This window comes from Tyto alba, unplaced genomic scaffold (genome assembly GCF_018691265.1).
Source record: "Tyto alba isolate M040663 unplaced genomic scaffold, T.alba_DEE_v4.0 Super-Scaffold_20000042, whole genome shotgun sequence".
NCBI lineage: Eukaryota > Metazoa > Chordata > Aves > Strigiformes > Tytonidae > Tyto > Tyto alba.
Genome location: NW_024881293.1, coordinates 4,409,486 through 4,423,438, shown reverse-complemented (window position 1 = coordinate 4,423,438; position 13,953 = coordinate 4,409,486). Strand labels below are relative to the sequence as shown.

The following is a 13,953-nucleotide window of genomic DNA, read 5'->3' as shown; positions in this document are numbered from 1 at the left end:
CCAGCATCTTTAAAATACCTAAAATACACCTGTTTTGCAGGTACCATCATCAGAAGCTTTTATCTCCTGATCCCAGTAATAGTCTGCAGAATGCTATACCTTTAACTAAACCGGGACGGAAGAGGAAACAGGAACCAAATAGGCATGACCCTGTTAAAAAGAAAAATCAGAGTCCAGATATAAAAAGTTAAGTCTGTTTGCAAATTAAATGCTTAACCATACTTGCTACTTCAAGGGAATTGTGATGATGAGTAACTTTTTTTTTATGCTAATTCTTGGTTCTGATTGCACTGAATAAGTTTACTCCCTTAGATTGCACAGCATAAAGCAGTAGGCTTCGTAACAATATGACTGTAAGGGTAAAATATATAGGACATTAAAAATGCTCAAGATAATAGAAAATTGAACTGAAAAAGGTCTAAGCTATCCATTTTACCTACAAAACTGTGGTAAATGGTAGTTACAGCTGAGAGTTTTGGATCATATTGTAAATTGCTGGAGAAGGAAAGGACAGGATTAAGTCCTGAAATTCAAAATGTTGCTGGGTACAGGAACATTTTAAATTGCAATTTAAAACTTCATACAACAGACGTAGCTTGGCTTTGTAATTTTACGTAGCAATTATTTTGCTTATTGCTTTTAGATTTTAATCTTAGTTCTTTAGCTTATCATGTACAATTATATATATTCATCTAGATTTTGAACAGCCTTCCATAGTGACCACCTCAATCCTTTCTATTAGAAAATCTTGACTTCTGCCCAACTTCTTCCTTTGAACCTTTCCAAACTCTATTGTTTAATTGATAATGTTTTAAAGGAAATGTATTCAAAGAAAGGACCCAATATCATCAGGCATTCTTTTTTCATATTGTGTTGACAGATGTTTTACTACATTCCTACCACCCTGTGACATTACTGGAAGCTGCAAATCTGTAGCACTCCCAGTTTTGCTTCCATTAGTATAAGGCGGTTTCTATGTGCATGGTTCTCTAGATTCCTTAGACAACTTAGTATGGAAGAGAGTCCCCTGAAGTCAGGTCACACAGTCTATGGGGGATTTTTCTGGGTTGTTTTCTCTCCTACATAATTCATTCTGTCCTGTAAAAGCTAGCTCCTCTTCTGTAACTCTGTGGAATGCCAGATGAAGTTTTAACAGCATTACAGTATTCTTTCATACTTAGTTATTCTGGAATTTTCTCTATATTTTCTTTTACTTTTATCCTCACAGTAGTTGATTCACCCCAAGGCTAAATGAGCATAATAGAATTTATTTTCAAGTTCTTTTGAATAAAGGGACTCCCATAAACTTTTTTCAGAAAAATCCTGTATTGAGGCTACTAATTATAAATTACATACTCTGAATCTTTTTCATTTTCATGTCATTGTATCATCTTAACCAAAGATACAGAGAGGTAGCCTAGAAATTAAATGTCCCCTTCAAGTTAGCAAAAATCTGGTGGCCTAAGCCCTGTTTCTCACTTACTTTTCTTTTAAAGGTGTCCCACAGGTTAAACTGCTTTGTGGAAGCGACATGCTTGAATCTTTTGGGATCCCAAATCTGTGGAAGTTGGAGGACATCACTGAAATTGTGGAAAATCATGGCCTCGTGTGCATCAGTAGGGCTGGAAACAGTGTTCAGAAATTCATCTACGAATCTGATATTTTGTGGAGGCATAAGAATAACATTCACCTTGTGGAAGAATGGATCACAAATGACATTTCCTCCACCAAGATTAGGAGAGCACTGAGGAGGGGCCAAAGCATTCGTTACCTTGTGCCTGATGTAGTTCAAGAATACATAGAAAAAAATAATCTGTATAGTCCAGAGAGTGAAGACAGGAATGCTGGGGTTGTCTTGGCTCCCTTACAGAAACATGCAAGTGATTCCAAGAACTAACAGGCACCATACAACTAACTTACTTTCTGCTGTGGAAAAAGCTACAGTTAAGTACAGGAAAATGTGGGGTTTAGGGGTCGTTCTTTTTTTTTGCTTTTTCAAGTAAATAGTGAGCTAATTCTGTGGCTTTGGTGCATACGTACTTGCTTTTGAGGTTTGGTGCACTCAAGAATTGGACCTAAACAATCTTTTTTAAATCCAATAATAAGATTTTCACATTTAAATATTTTGTCACAGTGCAGTGAACTAAGTATAAGAATTCATGCATGCATATGAGAATACAAATTAGCAAGCAAAACAAATGAAAATCTTCTGATTAGTTTTAACTCAGACTGCTCTGATTGCAATTTGTAATATGCTAACACAAACCCATTTACTTTCAAAAGGTACCATTTACTGACAGTAAATCTATAGAATTAATTTTTTAAAAAATTGCCAACATGTGGTGCACCTCAAAGAAATTATTTAGCTCTATCCTGGAAGGGAAAAATTTACTCCTGGCTGAAGTAGTGCTAGATATACCATGCTTCTTGCTGCCTGCCTTTCACATATGCAGCCAGTTTGTCTGCCATCATGCAGTTTGCTCCAAGAAATGCTTTGTGCTTTGCTTTTCCATTCATGTTTCCAGAGCTGTACATTAAGCTCAGCACTGTTTCTCATGGAAGGACAGACCTACTTCAGAAACTGGTCTATAGTCATTGATTTAATAGATAGAAATTAATAATAGTGTCATTGCACTGATTCTCAGACAGTTGTCCCTTTATTTCCAATAATAAATGACCTTTTGAGCCAAATGCATACAGCAAGAATTGTTTTCGGTAACTGGAGTTGAGAAGAAATGGTACTATGTTAAGACTATAGATAAGTGAAATGTTTTTCTTTGCTAGAAATCTGGTTTTGAATCTAACAATATATTGTCTGTATTATGTGAATATAAACTTGAGAGGCACTGTGAATGTCACGGTGATAGAATTCTACCTCCCTTTATTTGCCATCATCCCATTTTTGTTTGGATTATGTGCCTTATTAAAAGTGTCAAGGTTTCCAGGACGCTACCTAATGGGTCAACAGCTTTTTCATATAATCTCCACAAAATTACTCTGTTCACATTTTTCAGATCAACTAATCCAGCAGAACATGAGACTCTCGGGGCAGGAAGCCTAGATGGTGTTGGGCAAGTCTGGAACCAGGGACATGTTCCAGGATCATAACTGGGACAACCCATCATCCTCCTTCCCTGGGCAGGGGATCCCCAAAGAGCTGAGGCAGAAGTGTAGGCTTCCCTTGGAGCTAAGGGGGAGTCTGGAAGCCAGAAGGCAAACACAGAACGTCACGGGTGGCCATAGGGCCTGCAAAGCTTATATAAAACCCCCAAGGCAGTTGGGACACTATTGGGAACACCTGTAACCCACAGCAGAGCTAGCATGGGGTATGCAAACTTGGAGCCCTACCTGAAATTCTGCAATTCCCATACACTAGAACATCTGTGTTCTACTAGTTCCAGCCTGTAAAGGTGGCTGTCTGCAGAGAATCTACAAGGAGAGATGTGTAATAAAATCAAGCCACAACTTAGAAGGGCATCTGTAACTGCACTGTGACAGAGAGTAGCATCGAGGATTCTTTTTTTTTTTTTTTTTTTTACTTGGTGAATCCTGCATCAAATATGCTTAGTCTGACATTTTTCCCCCTGGAGCTCAGGCAAGCTTACACTGTGCTTTGATAATGAGGCAGCGTTCATTTATTATCAATAGTAATAAAGGTACCGAAAGATAAATTATGCCCCCCGTGACACCCTAGCAATCAAACTGCCGTAACTGATTGAAGATAACTATATTATTAATGATGTGTAGGAAAGGACAAAATCTACTTTTCTCTTTTGCTCGTTGTCTGTCTTTACGACTGACAAGAATAGACGACAAGAAAGATTTATTGTCAGCACTCAACCAGTGTGCTTCTGAATAAACAGAGCAGATCTTTCTAATGGAAAGCACTCTGTTTGTGTGGTCACTTTTCAGAGTAAAACTGCACTTTAGGTTTATTCCAAATAACGATGCTAGTGTGTGTTGGTGCACTTTGTGTAATTCTAGAAAACTGCATATTCAATAGGATGTTTTAAAAAGCTTTGGTTATATTTCATTGGGTTTTAATGTAGTTATATATGATGAAGCTTTCAATAAACTAAGTTACATGTAATATGCTAATCCTGTAATTAAGCAAATCTGGTGTCTGATGACTGCATGATTTTTAAATAGGTAGCATGATACCAGTACAATTTTGTCTATACAAACTAGAACACTGTTCAAAAATTACACTGACTGCTGAATATGGATCTCTTGTTTTACTAGTGGGATCCAGAAACCTGCCTGTCACAACACTAGAAGTAACTGCACACTGATGATCTACTGTTCCAATCAGTTGTAAATATCAGCTTCAGAGCCAGTGATGTGGCATATTCAAAACTGTTAGACAGGTATAACTTTCAAGAGTGGACTAGATCTAAAAGAGAATCTATATACTTGAAAATGTAAGGTTTGTGAATAATGTAGTTTCCTGAACGTCTTTATAAAAGAAATATAATGGATTCACAGGTATTCTACAAACAAAAATAAGGCTGTTTTTTTTTTTTTTTACGGCGCTGCATTTCATTCTGCTGTATTAAGAGAACATAGGACCCTTACACCACATGTGTAATTCAGACTCAAAATACTTTATAAATACAGCAACAGCAGCAGGAACCACTTTTATCTCCTGTAATGAGGCCACATCTTTAATGGAATGTATTAGATGCTCAATGCTTCACAGCAGTTAAGATGGAAATTGAAAAAAAATCTTCCACAAAACCAGAAATTTTCAGGGAGAAAAAAATTAACCATCATAGGATGTGGCCAGGGCACTGGGCAGCTCTTACAAAAACTTCCATAGGCAATTCTTTGGCTGAGCCTTGAAATAGTAACCCCAGTACCCTTTATAAGGCTTAGTTTGACAGTAAGTACTGATTTACAGGAAGAAGCACCACATCCTAGACAATCTGCAGAATTTTAATTTTAAATTAAAATGTTATATCCAGCCTTTTACATAGGACCTAATCCAAGTACTGACTTCTCTTTACTTGGAAGAGTCAGTAGTATTGCAACAGTGCTATACTACCATAACCTTGTAATAACAAATTATGGGTGAAATGTTACTATTTGAGTCTAGGGGAAACATTAATCTGCATTTCTCTGGACCATTCCTAATTTAGTATAGGTTAGAGAACAATATCCATCTGCAAACAGGAAACATGTCCTCATTTCCTACTCATATGATGTTGTGAGTCATATAGGTCAAACTGTCAGCTCTAAAAATGTAGCTAAAGTTCAGGGAAACTTAATTTTTCTCTGCAAATACTATCTGTTTATTCATCTTATCTGAGTCAGTAAATAGATAAATGTAGTAATTACAGGTGAGTTTCCTCATTCAAAATTCAGAATACCAAATTCCCTTTTCAATATGGTAGCAACATAGTTCAGATTTCTCTTGCTCATCAGTTTTGGGTTTTTCTTTTAATGTAGCCTTCATTGTGGTGCTCATTACTGTCCCATCTGACCATTTAAAATGTGGGATTAAGTTAATACTCCAAACATGCATGTGACTTTGGGAATGATTGTTTTCCCTGTTTTACCAATGAGGCAACTGAGGTACGAAGTTATCTAGCTCTCCTGTACTTAGCAATTCTAGACTGCCTCCTTGCTCAGGATTATTAAATTCATATTTCTCACTTGGTAAATTGTAACAAGGTGTACAGTTTGCAAAAAGTAACAACAGATGGAAAACCTGCAAGAGATTGGAGAGTTATGTATCTTCTAAAGGAAATAAAATTTCACTTCAGAATTCCTCATATATCCTTTTGACATCAAGCATTCTTTATTCACTTTCCAAAACACATTGCTGGGTCATCACTTAAGAGATTTCTTTCACTTCTTTGCTGAAGATAAAGTCCAACACTGAAGATTACCTCCTGCATGCTGTGCTCTATTCCCTATGTGCTCTGTCAACATATAGAATCTAAAAAAGCATCAGTGGGAATAACTTCTGTATCATCTTCTCTTTACTGTATGCGTCAAGAATAAGAAGCAAAGGGAGAGCTACATCTTCTATATACACGTGAGTACTTCTTTATTTTGGTATTGTTAGTGGCAATTTTTAGGAGTTGGAAGTGAATTGCAAGAATAGGTATTTGTCCTCTTTCACATCTAGGAAAACTGATAAATACAGAGCTGCAGAATGGGGAACAGAGATCAGGCCTCTGGATCTGCTGTCTCCTGCCTAACCGTTATACAAACTTTCTGGCTGGTCAGGCATCTGAGGAAAGAAAGAATTTTGTATATGTATGTTCATTTAACTAAGATATAACCAACAGCATTAAAGAAAACAGAACACAGATAGGTGTAAACTGTGGCACTGTAGAATTGTGTTGAGAGTCACATCAGAGAATAACATCTACAACCAAGATTTGTCTTTCACTTTTCTGTTATAACCACTAGACAATGATGCTGCCTGCTATTAACTGCAGACATAAACCAACAAGATATAATACTTATCTCTATTACTGTGTCATAGGTACCGCTTTACAATTTGCTGATACAATACCATCCATGGTTTAATCCCTGTCTGTTCAAATACAGTGTGTATTTACAGCGAGGAGATCACCTTTTCAAAAAATGTGTAGATTTCAGATCACAAAGCCACACATCTAATATGCATGCAGGGAAGTTTAGTAATAATAAAATCTGTCCATGAGTCCTTTTAAAGTGCACAAGGTGGACACAAATAGTTTAAAGCAGTTTTTGGTTTGCATTGTGACTCTTGAGCTATTAACATTTGCTCCACACAAAGATTTCAGAAACTGTGAACTTTTCCCTCCAACACAGTTGAAGCTGATCTACAAATACCCTCTCACCCATTGGCTCAACAATAGCACCCTTCCCCTCCATCAGAAAGGCTCTGGGATGTAATCCCACCCACGGTCTCCCTTATATAAGGTCTGGTTGGAAAACTACTTCATTTTTGCTTTTCGGTCAGAGGTTGACTGTATTTTCTTTCCACAGTCTGGCAATGCCTGTGGATTTCAGTGGAACCTGGAACCTTATCAGCAATGACAACTTTGAAGGTTATATGGTGGCCTTAGGTAGGTAAAAATACCCGACTATCCTTTCTCTCTCCCCCTATAAAGATCCTCCCGAATTTTAAGAGTCTGAGTTCTTCTAACACCTAGATATTGCTGAAGTTTTTTTTTTTCCTCTGAAGAACAATAGAAGTATCTTTGTTTACTGATAAACAGACAGCATTAACTATACTTCAGCCTGTCACCCCAGTGTCACTGCAGCTTTCAGGAATTTCTCAGCCTAATACTTGTTGAAAGTATAATTTTTTTTTATAGCTTTCATCACAGACAAGGAAAGCGTTGCCCTATCCACTCAATTTCTCTTACTTCTGAGCACAAACCTACAGGACCTATGACTAGGGTTAATTAAATGTTAAGTAACAAAAAAAAGTACTTGGCTACGTGCCACTTCCAGGCAGTTGTTTAGCTTACTGTCATTTATCTTTAAACAGCTCACAAAATACTTCTCTTATTACTGTGACTTGTTGATAAGTTTCTCTAACTCTCCCTTTTCTGGAGTGCTTGAAGCTAACCTCTTACCTTGCTCAGATCTTTTATAGACAGAGATTAAGAGTGCTTTAATGGGGAACTAAAGACAGTTCTTGCTATTTTATTAGCTTTCTTGTACAAAGCTCATTGCAGACTGTGACAGCAGGCAACCTTGTGTGCTTGCCTTCTCTTCTCCCTGCCTCTCCCACCCCTTTCTGCCTTTTTGCTTTGTGCAAACTCATGTCCAGCACCGTCCCTTGTTGGTTATTGTATAGACAACTAGAAGAAATCAATTTCCTGCCTGTATCTATGCTGGGTGACCTACTTAAATTGTATAGCTGATCTTTAACATAGTGAAAGAACTATTCTAATATGATAATCCTGCTACATTATCAATTAGAAAAAAAAAAATAAAGGGTGCTCCCATAATGAGAATTTATTCCTCAGTTTGAATACAAAGTAATACACTTTTAATGTGTTAACATCTTCAAATGGAACAGAGATTCTGTCTGTTCCTTGATAATAAACATTGTCCTGCTAAGTAAAGAGCTTTTTAAAAATAAATATAACTACCAATCTTGTGAAAAATGCATTTTGTTTTCAGCAAATATTTGGGGGAACTTACTTAAAAGTAAAGGCAAAGCATCCTGTTGATGATTTACAACCTATCTTCAATTATTCCTACTTGGTTGACAGTATACTGAACAAAACAAGGACTGAAATCAATACTGTAGAGCTAGAATGAGAAACTTTTCTGCCAGGGTAAGTCAAGTGAGGAGGCTAGTATATCATTAGCTGAGCAACTAGAGGGATATGGATAAGGACATGGCTGTTCCAAACCTAGCCCTTCCTTCAATTTAATATCTTCCTCTAAAGAATAGAAAGAATAAGTAGTTTGTATTTATACATTCTTATAATCATGTTAAGGCTCAATGAGTATAGCTGTTGCCAGTGCTGAATTCCAAGCCCTCTATGCTAAAATAAACTGGTAACCATGTGAAAACATGACTGACAGATTCTGGCACTTCTGTAATGCGTACAGTAATGAAGTTCCACTTCAACCAGAGACTGCATAATGAGCCATATGGTTTAACACAGGGTAGCTGAACACACCCTGTCAAGAAGAGCACAACTCCAGCCTGCATGAAGTGAGAAACTTCTAGTGGTTCTAGAAAATGATGGGCTTAATCTAGGTGATAAAAAACAACTAAAATAATTAATACATAGCCCCACATTTTGCCCATCCTCCTTATTGAAAACCTAACTCTGAGCATGGTGTTGGGATGCAGTGTAATTCAGTTGCCTAACAAATAGATGGCCTGTTCCTCTAAAGAAACATATGTTCACCAGAGAAATATAAAAAACTCTAGAAGCATTGCTTTTAAGCTCAGTATTACCAAGAACATCAGGATTCCAGGAAATCTTTTGACAAGTGTGATGTTTTCTAGTTGCACTTAAAAGGTGTTAATAGCAAGTGGCATGTCCTGAAAACAAGCCTAAGTAATTCATTTTAGGACTGGCCATCATTTTACCCTATTTAAGGTATAGGGTGCAAAGATTTCTTGTTAATTCACGTAATGCCTTTCCTCTGACAAAGGATGAGAATAGGCAGTGACTACTCCCTCTAGCTAAGCAGGGGGTAAGTAAGTCTGAGACCAAGCTTGGGGTGTCTGTGTGGGGGAAATCAACTCTATCCGACTCCTAAAAGGACTGTTCTGACTCAAAGTCCTAGAAATCTTGCATAGGAATTGTGCAAAAATGGAGTAAACTATTTTCCAAAAAGTGAAATGTACAAGAACATGAGTTGAACATATAGCCTTAAACAAAAAAAACCCAAACCCACCAACAAAACCTTGCACAGCAGCAAGGTCAAACTATCTAAGAAATGCTTCTAGTAGTAATAAAGGTTAACTCCTGGTTGTCAAAATGGCTGGTGATAAATACAACGGTGACCTTTTTGCCTCCTGCCCCAGGTATTGACTTTGCAACACGCAAGATAGCAAAAATGCTGAAGCCTCAGAAAGTCATCAAACAAGATGGTGATTCATTTTATATCCATACCACTAGCACATTCAGAGATTATTTGCTTCAATTCAAAATTGGAGAAGAGTTTGAAGAAGATAATAAAGGCCTGGATAACAGAAAATGCAAGGTAAGACTGAATATATAAAATCAAGAGGCTGTGGCAAAATTAAGATGCCACAATGAATCCAGCTACTTGAGCTGAAATTATTTCAAAAATACTATTTGTAATGCAACGCAGAGGTAGGAGCCTTACATACAGAAAATGAGTTTAATTTTCCCTCTGGAGTAGTATTTAGGTCCCCTTTTATCCAGCAGAAAAGGACAATTTTAAAGACTATGTTGCAGAACTGAGACAAAGATACAGAGAAACACTTTCTTTTTTATCTTCCACAGAGTGTAGTTACTTGGGAAAATGATAAACTTGTCTGTGTGCAGACTGGTGAGAAGAAGAACAGAGGCTGGACTCACTGGCTTGAAGGAGATGACCTCCATCTGGTATTTACTTCAGATTTCTACCAATTCTGTCCCTATATGACAAAAATAAGATCTACAGTGTAGTCATGGTGTGCACAAGTCTGTCGTATTTACAATGGGTGGTACGTAGTGAGTGTATGCTGCTTTGATTTTAGTTTAGCTCGAACAACACTGTTTCACTGTCTTGTATGGTTAAATTCAGAATGTTAAGCATAACCTATTAGCATGGCAGCAGAATTCTGGTAAGTAGTCATGGCAAAGGATTTATGTTCACTTTTAGAAGCAGTTCTTTTGATTACTTTATACATATATACTTTTGTGGTTTTTGGTAGGAGCTTCGTTGTGAGAATCAAGTATGTAAACAGGTCTTCAAGAGAGCTTGAATATGTGTACTGGTTCCTACATGGAGAGACAGCTATATACGGGAGACGATGAATCCTCATGTCCAGTGATGGCCGTGTGGACAATAACTGAGTCCTTGTACTTATTAACCTAAATGGTCTGATGTTGCCAATGTTAAAGATCTGATTTTTGCTAATAAATGCCCAAAACCAAACCGATCTTAAGCATCTGACTTATGAACGTGTTTTTGGAGGGGGGGGGGAAAAACAAACCAAAACATAATGATATGGCTTGGGTCTTTAGTTAACTAACAGTCTAAATCAAAACAAGAAAGCCTGCCTATTCTAATGTGGCATGCCAACCAACATTAAACAAAACAGAAGGGGAGGGATGGTAGAGAAGTGAAAATAACAAAGGATACAGATTTATTATTCAAAATGCTCCTCTTTAAGATGGAGACTAGTAGTTAACTTTGCTTGCTTGTATCTTAAATGTGTAATGTAAGGTCCTATATTGGCTACAGCTGCTTTGTTCTCAAAAAAAAATACATTCAACTTACCAGAGGAAATCAGCCTGCAATCAAATCCCAGAACATGAGTAATCCCTGTAGACTCCAGTCTGCAAAATAATTGAAGTCTATAAGCACATATACAGACTGACAACACTGCTTCTGTAGTTAAGATTTATTTGCATACAACTGTTCAATTAAATTAAAGGTTTTTATTTTTGACCTTGCTGTTGCATAGGCAAGCAGCTTTTATTCTGCCTCGTGTAAACACATGGAAGTGGTCAGATCAACTTGGGAGTTACATGTGGAATGAGTTGCTCAGTATTGTTGGTAACACTAACGTTGTAGGGATCTTACTGCCAGTGGAAACAGAGTTTGATTAAACCTGGTTTAAGTTTAGAAACTTTACTTTCTATGAAAAAAAAAATCTCAAATAATCCCTACCACTTTAAAACAGAAGTAGCACCATCTTTCTGATACTTCTTGTCACTTCAGAATTCTTAAAACTACCATCAGAGACAGACAACATCTGTTGGAGTGTGGAGGGCACTTTGTTAGATTGAACCCTCCCCCATATAATTACTAGAGGCCTATGTAAATTTAAGCTAGTTTCCTACATGTGAAGAAAATAAATTTAGTATTTATACAGTTCGGGAAATTCGGGAGGCCAGCAGTTGAATGCCTGGTGTTTTATTCTATGGAGCCTGACGATGGAAATGAGTAGTTTTCATTTATTTGAAAACAAGCCGACTGCCGCCGTGTTACTCCGAGACAAACACCGCAGGCAGGCAGCGGCGCCGCGGTCCCTCCGCCAGGGGGCGCCCCGGGCAGGGAGAGCGGCGCTGGAAGGGTTAAACCCCGCGGGCGGGAGCGGGGGGGCCGCGGGGCCACCGCGGAACCGGGCGGGAGCCGGGGGGGACACCGCGCACCGGCAGCCGGGGTCCTCGCAACTCTGTTAGCACAAAGCAAGCCTCCAAGCGGCAAGCAGAAAAATATAGCCCGAGCAACCCGTGTGACTACAAGTGAAGTAATTCATTAGTAAGGCTGTTCCTTAGTGGTAGAAATACAGAAGAGCTGTTATCAGCAGTGATATTACTTTTCTTATTGCTACCTTCCTACTTCAAAATGCTGATTTGAAAGCAGGTAATGCTATGCAGAAATCGACTGAGGGTGCTTTGGAGATCTTGAGGATGAGAGAAGGTACTGTAGTGACAAAACTCCTTATCCCACTTTCTTTATTTTTATATATATATGCTAACCAATCCAGGTGCTTTCACAAAATACAAATTAAACATCTTGAAATGCATGTGGAACAAAGAAAGGGATGTTTTGCAAGTGGAAATAAAATAAGACATTAAGTTAGCCTTTGCCAAGAAAATACACACTGGAACCATAGAACTGGAAGACAAGAACAAACACCCCAGAAGCACTTGAAGGGTTTTATTCAAAGGTGTTTTAAACCCCTTCAGGTATCTTACACTATTGCTTTAATGGTGAAACTTGGTCACGAACCAATGTCTGAGGTTTTTTTAGTGCAACTGCTGACCATGTGGATTATGATTTCAAGATATGCTAGTTGCAGGTGAAAGTACTTTGTAGATAGCTGAACAGAAATATGTTGCCTTCTGTATTCTACAATCAAAATAGACAATGGAAACACAAAAGAACAGCCAGGATTCACAGTCTCTAAAACACTCTATCAAAGGATGATATGAAAAAAAAAATATATACAGGTGATATATAAAACTGTAGAGTTGTATCACTGAATGTAGTTTGCTATTAATGTTTCTAAAAGTTGGTCTTCATGACAGACTTAAACAGACTATTTTTAAACAGGATGTATGTAACTCTTTCCCCTGACATCACTACAAGTACCTCTAAGGTTAGTAATTTTTACTCACAGGCTTTTAAGACATAACTTTGTGTGTAGTCTCCTAATAATTTTCTTATGTACTATTATGTGCAATAACTATTTAAGATGTAATACATCAACAGTTTAGCATGAGAACAAACTAGCATGTGAAATTATGTTAAAAACCTGTGCTTTGGATTATAGCCCCAACTCCATTGGAAGAAACAAAACAAAACAACAAAATGAAACCTAATCCTAAAAAGATAAAGAAACAGGAAGCATGATCTAGAAGTCAAAGGTAACAATACACATATGTTCTACAAAAAGATTATGATCCAATTATTTGCAAAAGAATTTGTCTCCCATTCTGGGCATCTTGGTTAAGTCATCAAAAACATTTTGTTCAAACACCTTTAAATCGACATGTTAAGGAAGATGTACACTGAAACGCAAGACCTCATATCTGCTTTATACATGGATAAAAAAAAACTGATCAGTTTTAGTACTTTCTAATTACTTGCAGTGCTTATGGAAATATGTTTTAATTCCATCCCTTGTTCTTAGAGACAGGTTTGCTTCTATCTTAAGAACATCCCGTTGTCCTCACATTATGGGATTCTTTCACTTGCTGAGTCAAACTACGCTGCACTGCGCATAGCTGTCTGTTAAGATCTTATTATTAGTGACAGTTCATCCTGGGGCAAAAATCTGCTGATGCAACTCTAATTTCTTTTTGTTCTCTTACAAAAGAACAGCTTCTCAAAATCTTTTTTTTACATACATGTATTATAACTGATCTAACAAGCAGAGCTGGAATTGAACATCCAATTCACTTAAAGTCAACACTGACCCTGGCTGCTTTGTTCTCTGGCTGAGTTTCATTTTGGGGGTGAGGGTAAAGAAAGAGGAGGAAAAGATGAGTATCTACACAAAAATATCATGATGTGGTACAGTGAAAGAACTAGGTGTGGAAAAGTTTGTTTTGACACAAGAAAGGGAAAAAATACTTCAGGCTCAAACTACACTTGGAAAAGGCCCAGTACTCAGTGGGGGCTGAGCACCTTCGTTTTCCCCAGATACATCACAGATTGCAATAATTAAGACAAAAAGCCTGTAGCATCTCTCCCATTCCTCACCGAGAAGCGGGCTAACACCTTAAAGGCGTGGACTCCGAAAAGGGAGAGGCTTCAGTAGCCTAACCCCAGCTGGGATCCCGACGCCCG

At 37.7% G+C, this 13,953-nt stretch overlaps 2 protein-coding genes and 1 long non-coding RNA gene across 6 annotated transcripts in view; 2 read left to right on the top strand and 1 right to left on the bottom strand.

The window, feature by feature from the left end:
- Nucleotides 1–2,952, top strand: part of NMNAT1 (nicotinamide nucleotide adenylyltransferase 1) — a 7,596-nt gene extending 4,644 nt beyond the window's left edge. For all 3 annotated transcript variants that reach the window (XM_042794416.1, XM_033007717.2, XM_042794417.1), the window contains 2 exons: nt 41–186; nt 1,497–2,952. In XM_042794416.1, coding sequence (XP_042650350.1) covers nt 41–186; nt 1,497–1,897 — 547 coding nt within the window. In that variant the 3' untranslated portion in view covers nt 1,898–2,952. The remainder of the gene's footprint in view (nt 1–40; nt 187–1,496) is intronic.
- Nucleotides 1–13,953, bottom strand: part of LOC116965280 — a 14,603-nt gene extending 650 nt beyond the window's left edge. The window contains exons 1-2 of the long non-coding RNA XR_004409239.2: nt 13,867–13,953; nt 10,930–10,988 (exon numbers count right to left, since the gene is read on the bottom strand). This is a non-coding gene — a long non-coding RNA (uncharacterized LOC116965280). The remainder of the gene's footprint in view (nt 1–10,929; nt 10,989–13,866) is intronic.
- On the top strand, nt 3,082–10,584 carry RBP7 (retinol binding protein 7). 2 transcript variants are annotated; one of them, XM_042794420.1, is made up of 5 exons: nt 3,082–4,367; nt 6,985–7,064; nt 9,503–9,681; nt 9,948–10,049; nt 10,361–10,584. In XM_042794420.1, exons 2-5 carry the CDS (start codon nt 6,992–6,994, stop codon nt 10,409–10,411), a joined length of 405 nt encoding a protein of 134 aa, XP_042650354.1. In that variant the 5' UTR covers nt 3,082–4,367; nt 6,985–6,991; the 3' UTR covers nt 10,412–10,584. The 2 variants fall into 2 exon arrangements, with proteins under 2 accessions (XP_042650354.1, XP_032863609.1); XM_033007718.2 differs by having other exon boundaries at nt 9,948–10,584.